This window comes from Nerophis lumbriciformis, linkage group LG17 (genome assembly GCF_033978685.3).
Source record: "Nerophis lumbriciformis linkage group LG17, RoL_Nlum_v2.1, whole genome shotgun sequence".
Classification (NCBI taxonomy): Eukaryota; Metazoa; Chordata; class Actinopteri; order Syngnathiformes; family Syngnathidae; genus Nerophis; species Nerophis lumbriciformis.
In genome coordinates this window covers 2,688,119-2,710,000 of record NC_084564.2, presented here as the reverse complement: position 1 = coordinate 2,710,000, position 21,882 = coordinate 2,688,119, and the positions used below count along the sequence as shown (strand labels likewise).

The 21,882-nt window shown below is 37.9% G+C and overlaps 1 protein-coding gene across 3 annotated transcripts in view; it reads right to left on the bottom strand.

The window, feature by feature from the left end:
* LOC133614342 (polypeptide N-acetylgalactosaminyltransferase 17-like) overlaps positions 1-21,882 on the bottom strand; it is a 100,010-nt gene that overhangs the window by 48,159 nt on the left and 29,969 nt on the right. For all 3 annotated transcript variants that reach the window (XM_061972214.2, XM_061972212.1, XM_061972213.1), the window contains exon 4: positions 1-8. This exon is cut by the window's left edge and continues 167 nt beyond it. In XM_061972214.2, the coding sequence (XP_061828198.1) occupies positions 1-8 (8 nt within the window). The remainder of the gene's footprint in view (positions 9-21,882) is intronic.

Below are 21,882 nucleotides of genomic sequence, written 5' to 3'. Positions count from 1 at the left end.
CAGCTGCTCTGCAAGCCATAAAAAAAACAACACTGTCATTCATTCATTCTCAATCATGCAAAGTCTCTGGGGTTCAATCCCCACCTTCTACCATCCTAGTCACGTCCATTGTGTCCTTGGGCAAGACACTTCACCCCTTGCTCCTGATGGCTGCTGGTTAGCGCCTTGCATGGCAGCTCCCGCCATCAGTGTGTGAATGTGTGTGTGAATGTGGAAATACTGTCAAAGCGCTTTGAGTACCTTGAAGGTAGAAAAGCGCTATACAAGTATAACCCATTTATCATTTATTATATGAGACCTCAGCCATACTTGCCAACCCTCCCGGATTTTCCGGGAGATTCAGCGCCTCTCCCGAAAACCTCCCGGGACAAATTTTCTGCCGAAAACCTCCCGAAATTCAGGCGGACTCATGGACCTGAGTCCGCTAACCCACAACATAAACAGCATACCTGCCCAATAACGTTATAACTGTAGAATGATGGAGGGCGAGTTCTTGGTTTCTTATGTGGGTTTACTGTTAGGCAGTTTCATTAACGTCCTCCCAGCGCGGCAACAACAACACACAACAACAGCAGTCACGTTTTTGTATACCGTAAAGCAGTTGGTCTGCCGTAAACAGCAATGTTGTGACACTCTTAAACAGGACAATACTGCCATCTAGTGCATTTGATGAAAGCACTTTTGTGCGTGCCACACAGCAATGCATCATCAGAGAGGGTGTTCAGCATGGTTCGAAAAATAGTGACAGAGAATAAAACAAGGATGGACAATTCAACCCTTAACTCAACAATGAGTAGATGAGTGTTATGTGTGTGTATATGTGTAAATAAATGAACACTGAAATTCAAGTATTTCTCTTATTTATATATATATATATATATATATATATATATATATATATATATATATATATATATATATATATATATATACATAATAAAATAAATATATATATATATATATATATATAATAAAATACACACATATATATATATATATATATATATATATATATATGTGTGTGTATGTGTGGGAAAAAAAATCACAAGACTACTTCATCTCTACAGGCCTGTTTCATGAGGGGTTCCCTCAATCATCAGGAGATTTTAATGGGAGCATTCACATACCATGGATTATATAGGGCACAGAGTGGGTGGGTACAGGCTGGTGTAGGGGCGTGGTGATTGGCTCATGTGTTACCTAGGAGGTGTTTCCGTCTGTGGCGGCATGCTGATACAATTTCGCTGCGCTTGTTGAGGGATGACAGGTCTGGACGGTATATAATAAACAGTTTCTCTTTCAATCATAGGTTGCATCTTTTATTACCACTATTGTAAGGTGTGCTGGATGCAAGAATTTGCCATGTTATTGAATATTCAACATTATTGTCTTTGAGGTCCCAAATGTGTTTGCTGAGTTCTGTGGTATTCCGCAGGTTTTGGTTCCTGAAAGAAGCCTTGTGATTGTTCCATCTGGTTTTAAACTCTCCCTCGGTTAATCCTACATATGTGTCGGATGTGTTAATGTCCTTGCGTGTTACCTTAGATTGGTAAACAACTGATGTTTGTAAGCACCCCCCGTTGAGAGGGCAATCAGGTTTCTTGCGGCAGTTGCAGCCTTGGTTGGTTTTGGAGTCGTTCTGTCCGGGGGCCGACGGCTCATTTGCAATTGTTTTGTTGTGGTTTGAGATAATTTGTCGTATATTGTTCATACAGCTGTAGCTCAATTTAATGTTGTTCTTGTTGAATACTTTTCTTAGGGTGTTGCCTTTGGGGAAGTGTTTGTCAATCAGAGTGAGGAATGATGATTGAGGGAACCCCTCATGAAACAGGCCTGTAGAGATGAAGTAGTCTTGTGATTTTTTTTCCCACACATACATATATTGCGCTCTACTACGGTATCGAGCACTATTTTTTGGATAACCTTATTAAGACATATACATATATATATATACATATATATATATATATATATATATATATATATATATATATATATATATATATATATATATATATATATATATATATATATAGCTATAATTCACTGAACATCAAGTATTTCTTATATATATATATATAATCTATGAAATACTTGACTTGGTGAATTCTAGCTGTAAATATACTCCCCCCCACACACACACACACACACACACCTCCCGAAATCGGAGGTCTCAAGGTTGGCAAGTATGGACCTCAGCAGTCCTATATATTGACTATCATGTTTGGACCTGTTACACCAGGTCTTTCATTGTTTTGGTTGTGTAGGTGGATTTGCTGTTTTTTGGTTTTCACTTCCTGTCCTGCGCTCTTATTTTGGTAGCGCTTCCTGTTTTGTTGGTGCTTCCCTTTGCGCCTGGCCCCTGGGCACTTTTTCCCCACACCTGTTTTCTGTTGGCAGTTAGGACTATTTAAGTTGAGCATGAGTCACTATTCTTTGTCGGGACTTTGTTTGTTTGATGATCGTTAATGGACAGATGCGCTGTAGTTTTGCTGTTCCAGCATTCTGTTTGTTTTGTATTCTTCGGTTCCCTCCTAGCGGCACTCGTCTTTTTAAACACGTTTAACCTGCACACTGCCTCCTCGGCTAGATGCATCTTGGGAGCATGCCATTTGTCGCCGTCATGCGACCTGAGCGTTACATATCAACTCTCATAATTACAGCGGACGAGTTTCTACAGGTCCTAGATCAGATAAACCGTCAGTGGCAGATCATGTGCCAATCAAACCACCTGTCATCCAATTACAATACATTCTCGTTTGTCCACTAATTTGAAGGTAACACTACATGTACAATTTGCTGTAACCTATTGTCACGTCCCTATTTTTTGTATTTTGCATCTTGTTTTGTTACTCTTTATTTTCAAATTATTTCCCCGGTTCCCTAATTGACATGTCACACCTGGGAATTAGTCATGTTTATTTAGCCTGGGACACCTTCATAACAATATGTAATATGTACAATATACACACTGCAAGTATATATATAATGTAGTAACAGACACCTTCATAACAATATGTAATATGTACAATATACACACTGCAAGTATATATATATAATGTAGTAACAGACACATTCATAACAATATGTAATATGTACAATATACACACTGCAAGTTTATATAACGTAGTAACAGACACCTTCATAACAATATGTAATATGTTTTATATACACAGTGCAAGTATATATATAATGTAGTAACAGACACATTCATAACAATATGTAATATGTTTTATATATTTACACTGCAAGTATATATAATGTCGTAACAGACACCTTCATAACAACATGAAATATGTACAATAAACACACTGTAAGTATATACAGTATATAATGTAGTAACAGACACATTCATAACAATATGTAATATGTACAATATACACACTGCAAGTATATATAACATAGTAACAGACACCTTCATAACAATATGTAATATGTTTTATATACACATTGCAAGTATATATATATAACGTAGTAACAGACACCTTCATAACAATATGTAATATGTTTTATATACACACTGCAAGTATATATATAATGTAGTAACAGACACATTCAAAACAATATGTAATGTTTTACAACATACACACTGCAAGTTTATATATAATGTATTAACAGACACCTTCATAAAAATATATAATATGTACAATATACACACTGCAAGTGTATATATATAATGTAGTAACAGACACATTCATAACAATATGTAATATGTACAATATACACACTGCAAGTATATATAACGTAGTAACAGACACCTTCATAACAATATGTAATATGTACAATATACACACTGCAAGTATATATATAATGTAGTAACAGACACATTCATAACAATATGTAGTATGTTTTATATAGTTACACTGCAAGTATATATATATAATGTAGTAACAAACACCTTCATAACAATATGAAATATGTACAATATACACACTGCAAGTATATATAACGTAGTAACAGACACCTTCATAACAATATGTAATATGTTTTATATACACAGTGCAAGTATATATATAACGTAGTAACAGACACCTTCATAACAATATGTAATATGTTTCATATATTTACACTGCAAGTATATATATAATGTAGTAACAGACACCTTCATAACAATATGTAAAATGTACAATATACAAACTGCAAGTATATATATAATGTAGTAACAGACACCTTCATAACAATATGAAATATGTACAATATACACACTGCAAGTATATATATAATGTAGTAACAGACACCTTCATAACAATATGTAATATGTACAATATACACAGTGCAAGTATATGTATAATGTAGTAACAGACACATTCATAACAATATGTAATATGTTTTATATATTTACACTGCAAGTATATATATAATGTAGTAACAGACACCTTCATAACAATATGTAAAATGTTTTATATACACAGTGCAAGTATATATATAATGTAGTAACAGACACCTTCATAACAATATGTAATATGTTTTATATACACAGTGCAAGTATATATATAATGTAGTAACAGACACATTCATAACAATATGTAATGTTTTACAACATACACACTGCAAGTTTATATATAATGTAGTAACAGACACCTTCATAACAATATGTAATATGTACAATATACACACTGCAAGTATATATATAATGTAGTAACAGACTGTCGGAGGCAGATATTTACATATATCCGAATTTTAGTGTTACTTATTTTCTTTCATAGTCATATTTGAAAACAGCTCGTGTTTTCCATTTATTCTCTTTCTGTTTCTCTGCAAGTAAACTGTGTGTGTTAACCTTGAGTTCTTTGGAATGTGTTTTGACTAGCATTTGTTTTGTCTACAGAGAAGGGACAAGAGAGAGGGTTTTGGGGTTGGGAAGGAAGACCATTTTTGGCGGCGCAATAGAATGTTCTAGGCGAGACTGGTCTCAAAAAGTATATTTGCAAAGCTTTGAAAATATACAACAAAATACCTATTCTGTCTCTGGTGGGTTTTTTCAACTCAGCTTTAAATGTCGTAGAGAATTTGGGAGCGACTTGTGACTTGAATTCCCTGGGAGGAACAACTGGTCCAAAACGCAACAATTTGGGGGCTCGTCCGGGATGACACGCTGAGAATTGGACACCTCTTGCACTCTTCTGGACAGACTCAATTGTTGGCCAAACATAAACAAGGTATATGTTACAATATGTAATATGTTTTATATATTTACACTGCAAGTATATATATAATGTAGTAACAGACACCTTCATAACAATATGAAATATGTACAATATACACACTGCAAGTATACATAACGTAGTAACAGACACCTTCATAACAATATGTAATATGTTTTATATACACAGTGCAAGTATATATATAATGTAGTAACAGACACATTCATAACAATATGTAATATGTTTTATATATTTACACTGCAAGTATATATAATGTAACAGACACCTTCATAACAATATGTAATATGTACAATATACACACTGCAAGTGTATATATATAATGTAGTAACAGATACCTTCATAACACTATGTAATATGTACAATATACACACTGCAAGTATATATATAATGTAGTAACAGACACCTTCATAACAATATGTAATATGTTTTATATACACACTGCAAGTATATATATAATGTAGTAACAGACACATTCATAACAATATGTAATATGTACAATATACACACTGCAAGTATATATATAATGTATTAACAGACACCTTCATAACAATATGTAATGTTTTATATATTTACACTGCAAGTATATATAATGTAGTAACAGACACCTTCATAACAATATGTAATATGTACAATATACACACTGCAAGTGTATATATATAATGTAGTAACAAACACATTCATAACAATATGTAATATGTACAATATACACACTGCAAGTATATATATAATGTAGTAACAAACACCTTCATAACAATATGAAATATGTACAATATACACACTGCAAGTATATATAACGTAGTAACAGACACCTTCATAACAATATGTAATATGTACAATATACACACTGCAAGTATATATATAATGTAGTAACAGACACATTCATAACAATATGTAATATGTTTTGTATATTTACACTGCAAGTATATATAACGTAGTAACAGACACCTTCATAACAATATGTAATATGTACAATATACACACTGCAAGTATATATATAATGTAGTAACAGACACCTTCATAACAATATGTAATATGTACAATATACACAGTGCAAGTATATATATAATGTAGTAACAGACACATTCATAACAATATGTAATATGTTTTATATATTTACACTGCAAGTATATATAATGTAGTAACAGACACCTTCATAACAATATGAAATATGTACAATATACACACTGTAAGTATATACAATATATAATGTAGTAACAGACACATTCATAACAATATGTAATATGTACAATATATACTTGTATTGCTCAGAAAAGTTTTCTCATGGGTGTTGATTATTTTTAAGTGTTAACTTAATAGACTGCATCTGTTCAAGTCGGTCATAAACAACAATTTAATTGCACTTTTTTGGTTATATATTTATCTTTATAATAATGTAATGACTTCTAATGAATATACCTCAAGTTAAGGGCGTATCTCAGCACTTTTAGCTGTCATTAAAATGGAGTCATTAATTACAGATCCATTACTGTTTAATGTCTTGACAGAGCCAGAAAAGGTGCCGCAGATAATAGCTGCCGATTAGATGCCATGCTGCATGTTGCACAACATCGCAAAATGCCACGGGTCGGAGCATGGTGCCATGGATGTAGAGGGAAATGAGTGTTTCAATGGTGACAGCAGGTACGTATACACAATTACCTCATTCAACTAGGGCACTTTTGCACTTCTTATCAATTGCGCATGAAGTCTTAATAGATCACACAAAACATGTCCACTAATTTATTAGTTTGCCCTCACTATTTACTAATTAGGGCCCGCATGGCCCATTGTATAAGGTCTCCCAAAGGGAGTCCTTATGCAATGGGACATAAGGACCTATTGAATTTGTAAGGTTTTATTCTTTATTCTTTCGCCACATTAAACTGTAATTTGACCCACTTAACATGCTTCAAAACTCACCATATTTGACCCACACATCAGGACCTGCGAAAATTGCCTTTTAAAAAAAAAAAAAAACGAACCACAAAACTCAAAATTGCGCTTTAGCGCCCCCTAGGAAAAAAAAAAACTAGACTGCCTGTAACTCCCACGAGGAAGGTCGGAGAGACATGAAACAAAAACCTCTATGTAGGTCTGACTTAGACCTACATTTCATAATAGTACATTGTTGGGCTAAAATCAACAGGAAGTTGGCAATTCCCCCTTCAAGACAAAAAAGTACTAAAAACAGTAACTTTTGCCTCTTTGAGCTGTAATTTGACCCCCTTAACACGCTTCAAAACTCACCAAACTGAACGCACACATCAGGACTGGCAAAAATTGCGATCTTATAAAAAAACCTAACCCCAAATCTCAAAATTGCGCTCTAGCGCAATTTTTGAATAAAACGCAGAAAAAACTGCTCCTCGGAAGTAAAAATGACAAAACTGCCTGTAACTCCCACTGGGAAGGTCGGAGAGAAACAAAAACCTCTATGTAGGGCTAACTTAGACCTACATTTCATAAATTGACAACCCCCAGCAAAAATCAACAGGAAGTTTGCTATTCCCCCTTCAAAACAACATTTTTGTAAAAACCGGTCACCTTTCTTCAAACATTATCTCCTCTGAGCGCGTTTGTTGTTTCGGCTTCAAACTAACACAGGAGAGAGATTAAACCCTTCTGATTAAAAGTTGGCGAAAGAGTTTTGATACCTGCTCCGGTTTTGATTTTATGACCCTTCAAAGAACCTCTGCGCTGATGCTGCTGTTTTTTCAAGATGGCTGCTTAAAAGCAGGCAGCACCAGCGTGCCCACACAATGCAGACAAGGTAGGTACACTAGACAAAAGTCTTGGGACAATTCGGACTAAAAGTAGACAAAAGTATTGGGACACTTATGACTACCACTGGACAAAAGTATTGGGACACTTATGACCAAAACTGGACAAAAGTATTGGGACACTTACACTACACAAAAGTATTGGGACACTTAGGAATACCACTGGACAAAAGTATTGGGACACTTAGGACGAAAACTGGACAAAAGTATTGGGACACTTAGGACTACAACTTGACAAACGTATTGGGACACTTAGGACTAATACTTGACATAAGTATTGGGATACTTCGGACTACCACTGGACAAAAGTATTGGGCTACTTGGGACTAAAACTTAACAAAGGTATTGGGAAACTTCGGACTACAACTTGACAAAAGTATTGGGACACTTACACTACACAAAAGTATTGGGACACTTAGGAATACCACTGGACAAAAGTATTGGGACACTTAGGACGAAAACTGGACAAAAGTATTGGGACACTTACACTGGACAAAAGTATTGGGACACTTAGGACTAAAACTGGACAAAAGTATTGGGACACTTAGGACTACAACTTGACAAACGTATTGGGACACTTAGGACTAAAACTTGACATAAGTATTGGGATACTTCGGACTACCACTGGACAAAAGTATTGGGCTACTTGGGACTAAAACTTAACAAAGGTATTGGGAAACTTCGGACTACAACGGGACTAAAGTATTGGGACACTTACGACTACAATTGGACAAAAGTATTGGGACACTTGGGACGTAAACTGGACAAAAGTATTGGGACACTTAGGACGAAAACTGGACAAAAGTATTGGGACACTTAGGACTACCACTGGACAAAGGTATTGGGACACCTACACTGGACAAAAGTATTGGGACACTTAAGACTACAACTTGACAAAAGTATTGGGACACTTGGGACTAAAACTGGACAAATGTATTGGGACACTTGGGACTAACACTGGACAAAAGTATTGGGACACTTAGGACTAGCACCTGCCAAGTTTGCGGGCCCGACCAACGCTGCTTGCAGCTTTAATTGTTATTGGGGCTCTTAGTCGATTAGACCCAAAGAGGGTCTGAGTCAAACAGCATAAAGAGTTTCCCTCAAAAGAAAGGGTTAAACAACCAGGCCAACAAGCCGGTGTCTCTTATTTATTTTTCATGAAGTCAACAAGTCTAGTCCCAAACCTTTCCCTCGCCCTCAAAAGTGCCGATCATTAAACTCTCATAAAGACAAACCTGTCTGTCTTGTTTGCTTAGAAAGGGCGTTCAGGGCGATTGATGTCAGCAAAAGTGTCAGCATGCTAAGAATGCTCATGTGAACGTCATTCACACACGGTGTAAAATGTCACATCTGTCACCTGCTTGCAGCTTGTTAGCATTTTTTTAGCTTGTTAGTATGTTTTTAGCCCTGCAGAGGCTACTTTGAGATATGAGGACTGCATAGGGTGACCAGGTGTCCGGATTTAGGCCGGACAGTCCGGATTTTTAATGCCCTGTCCGGCGTCCGGCGCAGCATCAAGCCGGACACGTATTTGTCCTCCTTTTTGAGGCACTAGGCTTGAAGAGCGGAGTTTTTTTCATCTTTGCTGGGCTGCAGCGCGATAGCCAATCAAAGACCGTAAAAAAATGCCCCCAACGCAGTAACGTATCAAATGATTGGCTAAGAGCTGTGTCGGATACAAATCTGCTTATCATTGGTTAAAAAAGTAAACAAGGGTCCATGTGGCATAACATTGACAGAAAGTTAGCATCATGCCAAAACGCAAGACCTCGTTTGATTCTGAATGGATAAAAGAGAACGAATTTATAACGAAAAGCAGCCGAGACTCATTCCATGGCTTCTGCACACTTTGTCGATGTGATGTCGACGTAAGTAGTCAGGGGAAAGCTGCAATTGAACGGCATGCGGGTACGGATAAACATAAAAGTAATAAACATGCGGCAGGTACCTCTTCAATGAGGACATTTTTTCATGAAGTTTCGTCGCCCCTGGATGACAAGATAACCGCTGCGGAGCTGTGCAAGGTAGAGATGCGCGGATAGGCAATTATTTCATCCGCAACCGCGTCAGAAAGTCGTCAACCATCCGCCATCCACCCGATGTAACGTTTGAGCAGAACTGCATCCGCCCACCATCCGCCCGTTGTTATATATCTAATATTAATAAAAAAAATTTAAAAAAGGGTGAAAACTACGCGAATTGCACCTTGTGCAGACAAGATTTTTCGATCGGACACGGAGGAATTAGCGATGTAAAAGACCACGTTGGGACAAAAAAACACAAGTCTAATGCCGTTGCTAGCGATACAAGTGGAAAACTTTCAACGTTTTTCGTCGCCCAAACAGATTCTTTGGATGTGATAAATGCCGAAGTTTTATTTACGGAGGCAATAATTGAGCATGGACTTCCAATCGCACTGGCTGATCACATGGGACAGTTAATAATGTAATGCAACCTTTAAAAATCATTACGCGGTGATCGCGATCCCAAAAATAAACTTTTCTTGCATGATAATGTCCAGAAAAATTCGCTTTATATTACTATAGAGTCCTTTTAACGAATGAGTTTGATGGTTTATCACAAACCTTAAATGAAAGAAGTCCTTTGTTCTCCTGCACCATGCATGCGCAATCCTGTCGGCTGTATTTCACAGCACGACATACTGTAAAAAGTGTTTATACTATTTATACTTTCAATTAACAAATTGAAGTCTTGTGAAAGGTTGACAGGATAACTGGCATTAACTGTCAAAATAATTTCAAACTATTGAAGTTAGCTTACAGAATAAACATGTCAATCAACCCATATGATTTTTGCTGTAATATTTTTGTTTTGAAAAGTCACTGTGACTGATAGAAAAGTGATGGTTTTAGCAACATTTTAACCTGTCTGAATGCTAATAGTCATTTTGCGTCGGGAGGCGAAGCCCTGAACCCTCCACCAGGACTTTGTCCTGGACCTACCGGGGCCTGTGGCCCTTGGACCCTGGCTACTAGGTTTTTCTGATTTAAAAGTTGGCAGGTATGGTGAGGTTATAAAGCTTTTGCCTGTTAAAGAAAGGAGACTGATCCAATGCAGCACAGACATTCGCGTGCCACGCTGTCACGACCCAGACGCACACCAGTGCGCAATCATATGGGAGCCGCGCTGAGCGCACCTCCAAGCGCGTCTCGCTGCCGGCGACGGCCAGATATGGGCCCACGCTCCAGCGCCATCCATTTTCAGGGCTAGTTGATTCGGCAGGTGGGTTGTTACACACTCCTTAGCGGGTTCCGACTTCCATGGCCACCGTCCTGCTGTCTATATCAACCAGGGTGAGCCCCACCCCTTTCATGAGCGCACTACGCGCGGAGTGACCCCTGTTACGCGCCCCCGGCAACAGGGGTGGCAAGCAGGTAAGCTGCGCGGGCGGAGCGCGCGGAGTGACCCATGTTACGAGCCCCCGGCCACGGGGGTGGCGGGCAGGTAAGCTGCTTACCTGCTGCGCGTGACGCCGGCCGCGGCAAAAGCGGACGAGGCGGGGTGTCGGTGCGGTGGGCGCGGTAGTGACCCTGGACGTGCGTCGGGCCCTTCTCGCGGATCGCCTCAGCTACGGCTCCCGGTGGGGCCCTCTCGGGGGAAGGGGCCTCGGTCCCGGACCCCGGCGAGGCGTCCCTTCTCCGCTCCGTAAAAGTGTCCATCTCTTTTCTTTTTTTTTCTTCTGTTGTGGCATATGCTGCAGGTGCCTGCTCGTTTTTCGTATGTGGGTAACAACATTTAACTATGTATATATATTTCCGAATTGGTTTAACTGCCACCCGCAAAAAAAAAAAAAAAAAAAAAAATTAATCCGCCCGACCCGACCCGCGAGCGGATAAAATCTTAGTTTTTTTAATTTCATCCGCCCGATCCGCGGATAATCCGCGGACTCCGCGGTTGTGTCCGCAAACCGCGCATCTCTAGTGCAAGGTGTACCATGCTGTAAAGCAGTGGTTCTCAAATGGTACCCTGGGGGTATGTCATGTAATGTAAGTTCATAAACTGAACATCAAATCAAGTCGGCTATTCCATTCATTACCATTAACCCAGAGTTTCCCCCATGCCATGATGGTTTGACCCTCACTAAAATGTCTGTCAAAAAGAAGTGTGAAAAGAAATGCAACAATGCAATATTCAGTGTTGACAGCTAGATTTTTTTGTAGACATGTTCCATAAATATTGATGTTAAAGATTTCTTTTTTTTTGAAGAAATGTTTAGAATTAAGTTCCTGAATCCAGGTGGATCTCTATTACAATCCCCAAAGAGGGCACTTTAAGTTGATGATTACTTCTATGTGTAGAAATCTTTATTTATAATTGAATCACTTGTTTATTTTTCAACAAGTTTTTAGTTATTTTATATATATTTTTCCAAATAGTTCAAGAAAGACCACTACAAATGAGCAATATTTTGCACTGTTATACAATTTAATAAATCAGAAACTGATGACATAGTGCTGTATTTTACTTCTTTATCTCTTTTTTTCAACCAAAAATGCTTTGCTCTGATTAGGGGGCACTTGAATTAAAAAAATGTTCACAGGGGGTACCGTATTTTCCGCACTATAAGGCGCACCTAAAAACCACACATTTTCTCAAAAGCTGACAGTGCGCCTTATAACCCGGTGCGCTTTATTACGATTCATTTTCATAAAGTTTCGATCTCGCAACTTCGGTAAACAGCCGCCATCTTTTTTCCCGGTAGAACAGGAAGCGCTTCTTCTTCTACCACCGTACGTTTCATTTCCTGTTTACATCTGTAAAGACCACAAAATGGCTCCTACTAAGCGACAAGGATCCGGTTCATAAAAGACGCAATCTCTCCATCCGCACACGGATTACTACCGTATTTCACAGCAACTGATATTCCTGTGAACCGCACTGTGGAACGGGAGCACGTACGGTGAATATTCGCACCACAGGGAATGAGAAGTCATCCTTCACTGTGGTTCTATCTTGCCATGCTAATGGCCAGAAACTTCCACCCATGGTGATATTCAAAAGGAAGACCTTGCCAAAAGAGACCTTTCCAGCCGGCGTCATCATAAAAGCTAACTCGAAGGGATGGATGGATGAAGAAAAGATGAGCGAGTGGTTAAGGGAAGTTTACGCGAAGAGGCCGGGTGGCTTTTTTCACACAGCTCCGAAGGCGAACACACCTTCACTAAGACGGGCAGACAGCGCCGGACGACATACGCCAACATTTGCCAGTGGATCGTAAATGCCTGGGCAGATATTTCGGTCACAACTGTGGTCCGAGCTTTCCGGAAGGCAGGATTCACAGAACTACTGGACAACAACAGCGACACTGACTCCGATGACTTCTACGAGACGGAACCGGCCATTTTGCATCCCACGCTTGCGCAACTTTTCAATTCGGACACCGAAGACGAAGAATTCGAAGGATTTACGAATGAAGAATAACTTCAGAAGGTGAGCGCTATGTTTATTTTGTGTGTTGTGACATTAACGTTCGAGCAACATTATGTTGCTATTGCTCTACACCATTTTGAATTTTACTATGTTTGTGATTGCACATTTGCGTACATTTTGGGACAGAGTTGTTAGAACGCTGGTTTTCAATATATTATTAAAGTTTGACTGAACTATCTGACTGTTTTTTTGACATTCCCTTTAGCGCAGCGTAGGCGCGGCTTATAATCCGGGGCGGCTTATTGGTGGACAAAGTTATGAAATATGTAATTCATTGAAGGTGCGGCTAATAATCCGGTGCGCCTTATAGTGCGGAAAATACGGTACATCACTGAAAAAAGGGTTGAGAACCACTGCTGTAAAGCATCACCAGTCCTACAGAAGTTTAGACTGCGGCATGAAAGTGGACCGGGAGATTTTCAGTGACTAGCCCACAGCTAAAGGGATGGCCTGTGGCCGAACAAAAGCCAAGGCATTGTGCGAGAACGTCATCGCTCACTATTCGGTACAGGAACATACCGACTACATAAAAGAAAACAACCTACCCTTTTCCGTGGCAACCGACGCCTCAAATAAAGGAACAAACAAGTGTTTTCCCATTGTGGTAAGGTATTTTCACTTTGATGAAGGCATCCAACATGTCCTGTTGGATTTTTATAGTGACAGCAACGAAACGTCAGAAGCCATAACAAACCAGCTGCTGGCAAAACCTGAGATGTCTGGCTTAGAGGTGAAAAACATGTCTGCATATGCAGCAGACAATGCCAGTGTCAATTGTGGCAAACATAACAGTGTGTATCAGAAGCTGAAACTGAGCTAAAAAGATGTGCTCCCTGCAAACTGTTTGGCCCATATTCTGCATAACGCAACCAGATATGCAGCAAGCAGCCTTGATGTTGATGTGGAAAATTTTTTGTGGCATTTTTTTTAAAATTATATATGTTAACTACATTTAAGTCCACACATGTTATGCTTTGTGGCACTCTGCACTTGAAAAGATTCATCTCAGTGGTCACTTTTTGAACACCACAATGTATTGAATAAATACAAATACTGTTAACAAACACTTGACTTTAATATTTTTTCCTATTCAGCCACACAAACATCATCTTTAAACCACTCAAAATTGTACTATAAATAAGAGTATACCAGAGTCCTATGTACACCATAGTAATTTATTGATATGCCGCATAATGTCCTCCTTTTTGGTGTCATGGAAATGGTCACCCTAGGACTGCATCGCTTGTGCCCTCAACTCATCCAAACGTTTTCCACTGAGAGACGCACACTAAAAGAATTAAAGCATACAGGGGCAATTTTGATATCTTTCATTTTCAAAATCAATACAATACTTTTTTTTTTACCTTCAGGGCTGACCTCAAGTCTCAGTCATAAACATTTTCAAAATAAATCATATATTGTTGACTTTTATTTGTATTAAAAAGTTAAAGTTAAATTACAAATGATAGTCACACACACTGCATTTGACCCATCACCCTTGATCACCCCCTGGGAGGTGAGGGGAGCAGTGAGCAGCAGCAGTTGATTGATCTCTAGATAAACATGAGGTATATTTGTTGACATTAAGTAAGATAAATAAATAAAATAAAAATGTTTATTCCCTTTTTTTTCAAAGAAAACACTGTTTTTTTTAAGGCACAAAACATGCAATATCCCTCATCCTCAAAAATAAATAAATTCAAATTGGAATATTTGATGTGAACTAACTAGAGCCTTAAATAGGTAAATCATTCATAACAACCTTTATTTGAATTCATTATTATTTTTAAACAATGACAGTTTAAAAAAAAAATCCCACTAAAATTCTCGGAACACAAAAGGGCCCCACTCCTAAAAGTGTTAAAAATAAGAAACTTTCTACATTTAAGTCTCTAGATCAGGGGTGCTCACACTTTTTCTGCAGGCGAGCTACTTTTCAATTGATCAAGTCGTGGGGATCTACCTCATTCATATATATATATATATATATATATATAATTTATATTTATGAAATATATGTTTTTGTTAACAAGTTAAAGGTGTTTAATGATAATGCAAGCATGTTTAACACATATAGTTAATATTGTTAATACATTAAAGGTGTTTAATGATAATACAAGTATGTTTAATACATATAGTTAATATTGTTAACAAGTTAAAGGTGTTTAAAGATAATGCAAGCATGTTTAACACATATAGTTAATATTGTTAACAAGTTAAAGGTGTTTAAAGATAATGCAAGCATGTTTAACACATATAGTTAATATTGTTAACAACTTAAAGGTGGTTAAAGATAATACAAGCATGTTTAACATATATAGTTAATATTGTTAACAACTTAAAGGTGGTTAAAGATAATACAAGCATGTTTAACACATATAGTTAATATTGTTAACAAGTTAAAGGTGGTTAAAGATAATACAAGCATGTTTAACACATATAGTTAATATTGTTAACAAGTTAAAGGTGTTTAAAGATAATGCAAGAATGTTTAACACATATAGTTAATATTGTTAACAACTTAAAGGTGGTTAAAGATAATACAAGCATGTTTAACATATATAGTTAATATTGTTAACAACTTAAAGGTGGTTAAAGATAATACAAGCATGTTTAACACATATAGTTAATATTGTTAACAAGTTAAAGGTGGTTAAAGATAATACAAGCATGTTTAACACATATAGATTCCTTTCTTTCATGAAGACAAGAATATAAGTTGGTGTATTACCTGATTCTGATGACTTGCATTGATAGGAATCAGACAGTGGTGATGCTAACGTCCGCATTTTCGAATGCAGGAGAAAAAAAGTCCTCCTTTCTGTCCAATACCACATGAAAGTGGTTGGTTTTTGGCATCTTATTTGTCCAGCTTCCGTACTCCTTTGTATACACTTTACAAGAAATACATTGTCGGCAAACTCCGTAGCTTGCTAGCTTGTGCACGCCAGCTTTCTGAGACTCTTATTTTGGTAGCGCAGGCAGGATGAAGCAGAGCTTTTATTGTGCAACTGTGCAGTCGGTCTTTGGAGTTTTGACGACAGGTACGGCGCCAGAGTCTGTTGAAATAAAGTGTTTCTCGCCTTCCGGTCGGTAATTTTAATGAGCTGGCAGCAGCCAGCGTCATCTCAGAAGACCCTCGGGTGCCGTGAATGTCAATCAAGTGACGAAAGTGACGTCATAGTGAAGATTTATGATCGCTCATTTTTAGGACTATTTTTTTAATGCCTGGCTGGTGATCGACTGACACACCCTCCGAGATCGACCGGTAGATCGCGATCGACGTAATGAGCACCCCTGTACCAATGATAGTCACACACACACTACGTGTGGCAAAAAAAAATTCTGCATTTGACCCATTACCCTTGATCACCCCCTGGGAGGTGAGGGGAGCAGTGAGCAGCAGCAGTTGATTGATCTCTAGATAAACATGAGGTATATTTGTTGACATTAAGTAAGATAAATAAATAAAATAAAAATGTTTATTCCCTTTTTTTTCAAAGAAAACACTTTTTTTTTTTTAAGGCAAAAACACAAAACATGCAAAAATAAATAAATTCAAATTGGAATATTTGATGTGAACTAACTAGAGCCTTAAATAGGTAAATCACTCATAACAACCTTTATTTGAATTCATTATTATTTTTAAACAATGACAGTTTAAAAAAAAAATCCCACTAAAATTCTCGGAATACAAAAGGGCCCCACTCCTAAAAGTGTTAAAAATAAGAAACTTTCTACATTTAAGTCTCTAGATCAGTGGTTCTGAACCTTGTTGGAGGTACCGCCCCCCTCCGGTGTGGAGGGGGGCGCCGGATGTAAGTGTCAAAAAGACAGCCAAAAGAGTTTGATATGAGAATAAATCTAAAGTTAAAATATAGGGTAGAAATGCACCCATTTGCAGGAAATGTAGTCTTGATTTTCAACATTTTCTTTCAAGGCTTGCATGTCTACATTAAAACATTCTTCTTCATACTGCATTAATATATGCTACTTTTAAACTTTCATGCAGAGAAGGAAATCACAACTAAAAAAATCACTAATTTTTTCATACGGTGTTGATGTGGAAATTTTTTGCCTCTGCATTTTGATGGTGTGGACGTGTGGCACCGAATGGAGATAAGCGTCTCGACAGACGTCACAATATTTGAACAATGATGACGAAAACTGTTGTCTCTGTCGTGTCCGTGTGTCGAAAAATTGTTATGCGCTTATTTTTTTATTTGATTTTGTGCGTGGCATAGATTTGCTATGCGCAGAGGACGCTTAAACAGTGCGCAATTGCACAGGCGCGCACCTTAGAGAGAATGTTGGTCACACGGCTGCGCTAGCATCACAGCTAACGTTAGCCATGCTGCTGCCTCTCTGCTCGGGGAGGACGTATACGTATGTGACGTATGACGTGACAGGATGTGACGTATGACGTGACAGGATGTGACGTATGACGTGACAGTATGTGACGTGTGTAAGAAGGTGCGCTTGCTGTCTGTGAGAGGGAGACACAGGAAAGAGTGAGAAGAGCCTGTCGTGTAATGCCAGCAGCTAAAAGCAACTGCGTGAGAATTGTGGATGTGTTGAAGGTGTGCTGGAAAATGCGGAACGGAAATTACGGAGCAGCAGAAAAGTGGAAAGTATTATTTAAATAGGTGCGAAGGAAAACACGGACCGTAGTTTTTTTTTAAACTGGATCTGGATCTGCATTTTCCCATGCCTTGCCGATACGCAATTTTTGGCAAATATCGGCGGCCGATCCGATCCAAATATCGGATCGGGACATCCCTATTTGGGGGTATCCATAAAACGCCGATAGGGAGAAGTTTTTATTTACACGATAAGTCGGATGTGTCTTGACCAGGGCCGGCCCGTGGCATAGGCCGTATAGGCAAATGCTAAGGGCGCCGTCCATCAGGGGGCGCCATGCCGGTGCCACAAATGTTGGAGAAAAAAAAAAAAAAAAAAAGTTGTTACTATTATTTCTAAATACAAAAAAATAATCTCACGTTAATTAAAATGCAAAGTAAAGCCTATTTAATAGAAATATTATTTGTTACAACATTACGCCCCCCCCTCCTCCCCCCGCACGGTGCGCCCCCTCCCTTCCCGTATCTTGACTCTTTTTGGACGTCACCACATCAAAAAATCAACACAAGATGTCAAAACGGCCAAAACTGTCAGGTGCCCAGGGAAGAAAAAAGAGAAAAGAAGAGGAGAAACGAGAAAAGACAGAGGTAGCAGGTAGGTAACCTTAGCCTACATGAAATTATTTGTCTGTTACAGAATGTGATAGTAACCTGGCTTTTTAGCATTAAGCTAATGTTACATGATTCGGCAATTGCTAATCAATAAATAGCTTGTTCTGTTTTAACGTCGGGTTAATATTGTGGAGGGGGCTAAATTGTTATGGAAAATAATAATGTAACGTTAGGTAATTACAGTACTCCCACCTTACATTCCTCAGGGACATTTGTATTAGATCTTTTAAGCAGGTGTTTTTTGTTTACATTGTTATTGCCTTCTGGTTAGCTAATGTTTGCCCTGCAGGTAATAGTCACTTTTCCACCCCTTTATATATTAGGTATAGTTGTAAGTAAAAAAAAAAGGTCAAAGACAAAGCTATTCGGGTTCTTGTGAGTATATACACTTCACTGCCGATGTGGGGGGGGGCGCCACCTAAAATCTTGCCTAGGGCGCCAGATTGTTTAGGGCCGGGCCTGGTCTTGACCTCCGTGGCGGACTTGAGGCCGACTCACCGAACCCCTAGGGTTCGATCGAACCCAGGTTAAGAACCACTGCTCTAGATCAACTTCCCATCTGTCCGTCAATTATACGTTTTTATTATTTTTCATGTTTTTTTTTTTGTTGTTGTCAAAGAAAGCTTTCTTTTTATATGGCGCAAACACAAAATATGCAAAATTATACCCCAAAACATTTCAAAGTGAAATATTTAATGCAAAGTAATTGGAGGCTTAAATATGTCAACAATTCATAACAACATTGATTTTGATTCTTTTTTTTTTTTTTTGAACAATGACATGGCAGCTTTTTTTGTGTTAATCGAGTCAACATTGCAAAATCACCTGTTTGCTCTTTTATTCCCCTTTTTTATGTTTTTTTATATTTAATTTAATTTAAAAAATTTAATTTAGTTTTAGAATGTGCCGAGGGCCGTCAAAATCCATAAGAACCCAGAAGTATTTGTGATATTGGGATATACAGTTTACCAGAGGTGGGTAGTAACGCGCTACATTTACTCCGTTACATCTACTTGAGTAACTTTTGTGATAAATTGTACTTCTAAGAGTAGTTTTAATGCAACATACTTTTACTTTTACTTGAGTATATTTATAGAGAAGAAACGCTACTTTTACTCCGCTACTTTTATCTACATTCAGCTCGCTACTCGCTACTAATTTTTATCGATCTGTTAATGCACGCTTTGTTTGTTTTGGTCTGTCAGACAGACCTTCATAGTGCCTGCGTTTCAACAAATACAGTCACTGGTGACGTTCACTCCGTTCCACCAATCAAATGCAGTCACCGGTGACGTTGGACCAATCAAACAGAGCCAGGCGGTCACATGACCTGACTTAAACAAGTTGAAAAACTTATTCGGGTGTTACCATTTAGTAGTCAATTGTACGGAATATGTACTGTACTGTGCAATCTACTAATAAAAGTTCCAATCAATCAATCAAAAGTGTGAAGGAAAAAAGACCCTTTTTTATTTCAACCGTACATCCCGTCAAAAGCCTAAAGACTGACTGCACAGTTCCTGTCTTCACAATAAAAGTGCCGCTCCATCGCGCCTGCGCTTTCAAAACAAGAGTCTCCGAAAGCCAGCGCAAACAAGCTAGTAAGCTACGGAGTTTGCCGCCAATGTATTTCTTGTAAAGTGTATAAAAACGAATATGGAAGCTGGACAAATAAGATGCCAAAAACCCACCAATTTCATGTGGTATTAGACAGAAAGGAGGAACTTTTTTTCTCCTCCATTTGAAAACGAGGACGTTATCATCACTACTGTCTGATTCCAATCAATGCAAGTCATCAGAATCAGGTAATACACCAACTTATATTCTTGTCTTCATGAAATAAAGGAATCTATATGTGTTAAACATGCATGTATATTCATTAAAACACCTTTAACATGTAAACAAAAACGGCAAAATAAATAAATATAAATTATATACTGTATATATATATATATATATATATATATATATATATATATATATATATATATATATATATATGTATATGTGTGTGTGTATGTTACTCATCAGTTACTCAGTACTTGAGTAGTTTTTTCACAACATACTTTTTACTTTTACTCAAGTAAATATTTGGGTGACTACTCCTTACTTTTACTTGAGTAATAAATCTCTAAAGTAACAGTACTCTTACTTGAGTACAATTTCTGGCTACTCTACCCACCTCTGCAGTTTACTACTAATTCATATCAAATCTCTGTGATGTAGCAACTGTATTTCTTATCCAAAAAACTTGACATACCATTTATTCATTCAAAATAATTGAAACAGTGACATTAGTTAAAAGTGGCTTATTTAATTCCTGTAACTGTAACAAATTGGACATATGTCAGGCTAGCAATTTTGAGGCCAATTTCCTGATAGCAAAATGTTAGCTTATTCATTGAATACATATGGATAAATAAATACTGTAGTAATAGTAGTCCGAACAGTTTAATTGTAACTTTGGGCACCCCATTAAAGTACTATTAGAATTAATTGTTTTGAAATTACCTTTTGAATGACAAAAATAGCTTTTGGTAATGACCTTGCTTACCAGACACACAGCCATTTTGGGGAAGTCACTTCCTGGGATGGTCACGTGACTAGTGTCACATGACAAGCACTTCGGGACTTTAATGAAATAAAGTGCAGCACAATTAAGGCTGTAGCCACACGCCTGTTTTAGGACATTAGAAAGGCTTGTTGTGGGTTAAAAAGCGCTTTAATCACACACGCCGTCAAACAACAACAAACTGTGGACACATTCCACCATGTTGCTTTTAGCAGAATACATACTTGCCAACCTTGAGACCTCCGATTTCGGGAGGTGGGGGGCGTGGTCGGGGTGGGGTGGGGGGCGTGGTTGGGGCGTGGTTAAGATAGATATATATAAGAAATACTTGACTTTCAGTGAATTCTAGCTATATATATATATATTATTACATATATATATATAAATAAATAAAATAAATACTTGAATTTCAGTGTTCATTTACCGTATTTTCCGCACCATAAGGCGCCCTGGGTTATAAGCCGCGCCTTCAATGAACGGCATATTTCAAAACTTTGTCCACCTATAAGCCGCCCCGTGTTGTAAGCCGCATCTAACTGCGCTAAAGGAATGTCAAAAAAACAGTCAGATAGGTCAGTCAAACTTTAAAAATATATTAAAAACCAGCGTGATGTGGGCGCGCATGGAGTCGTATATCAACATGGACGGAGCTGCGTGAA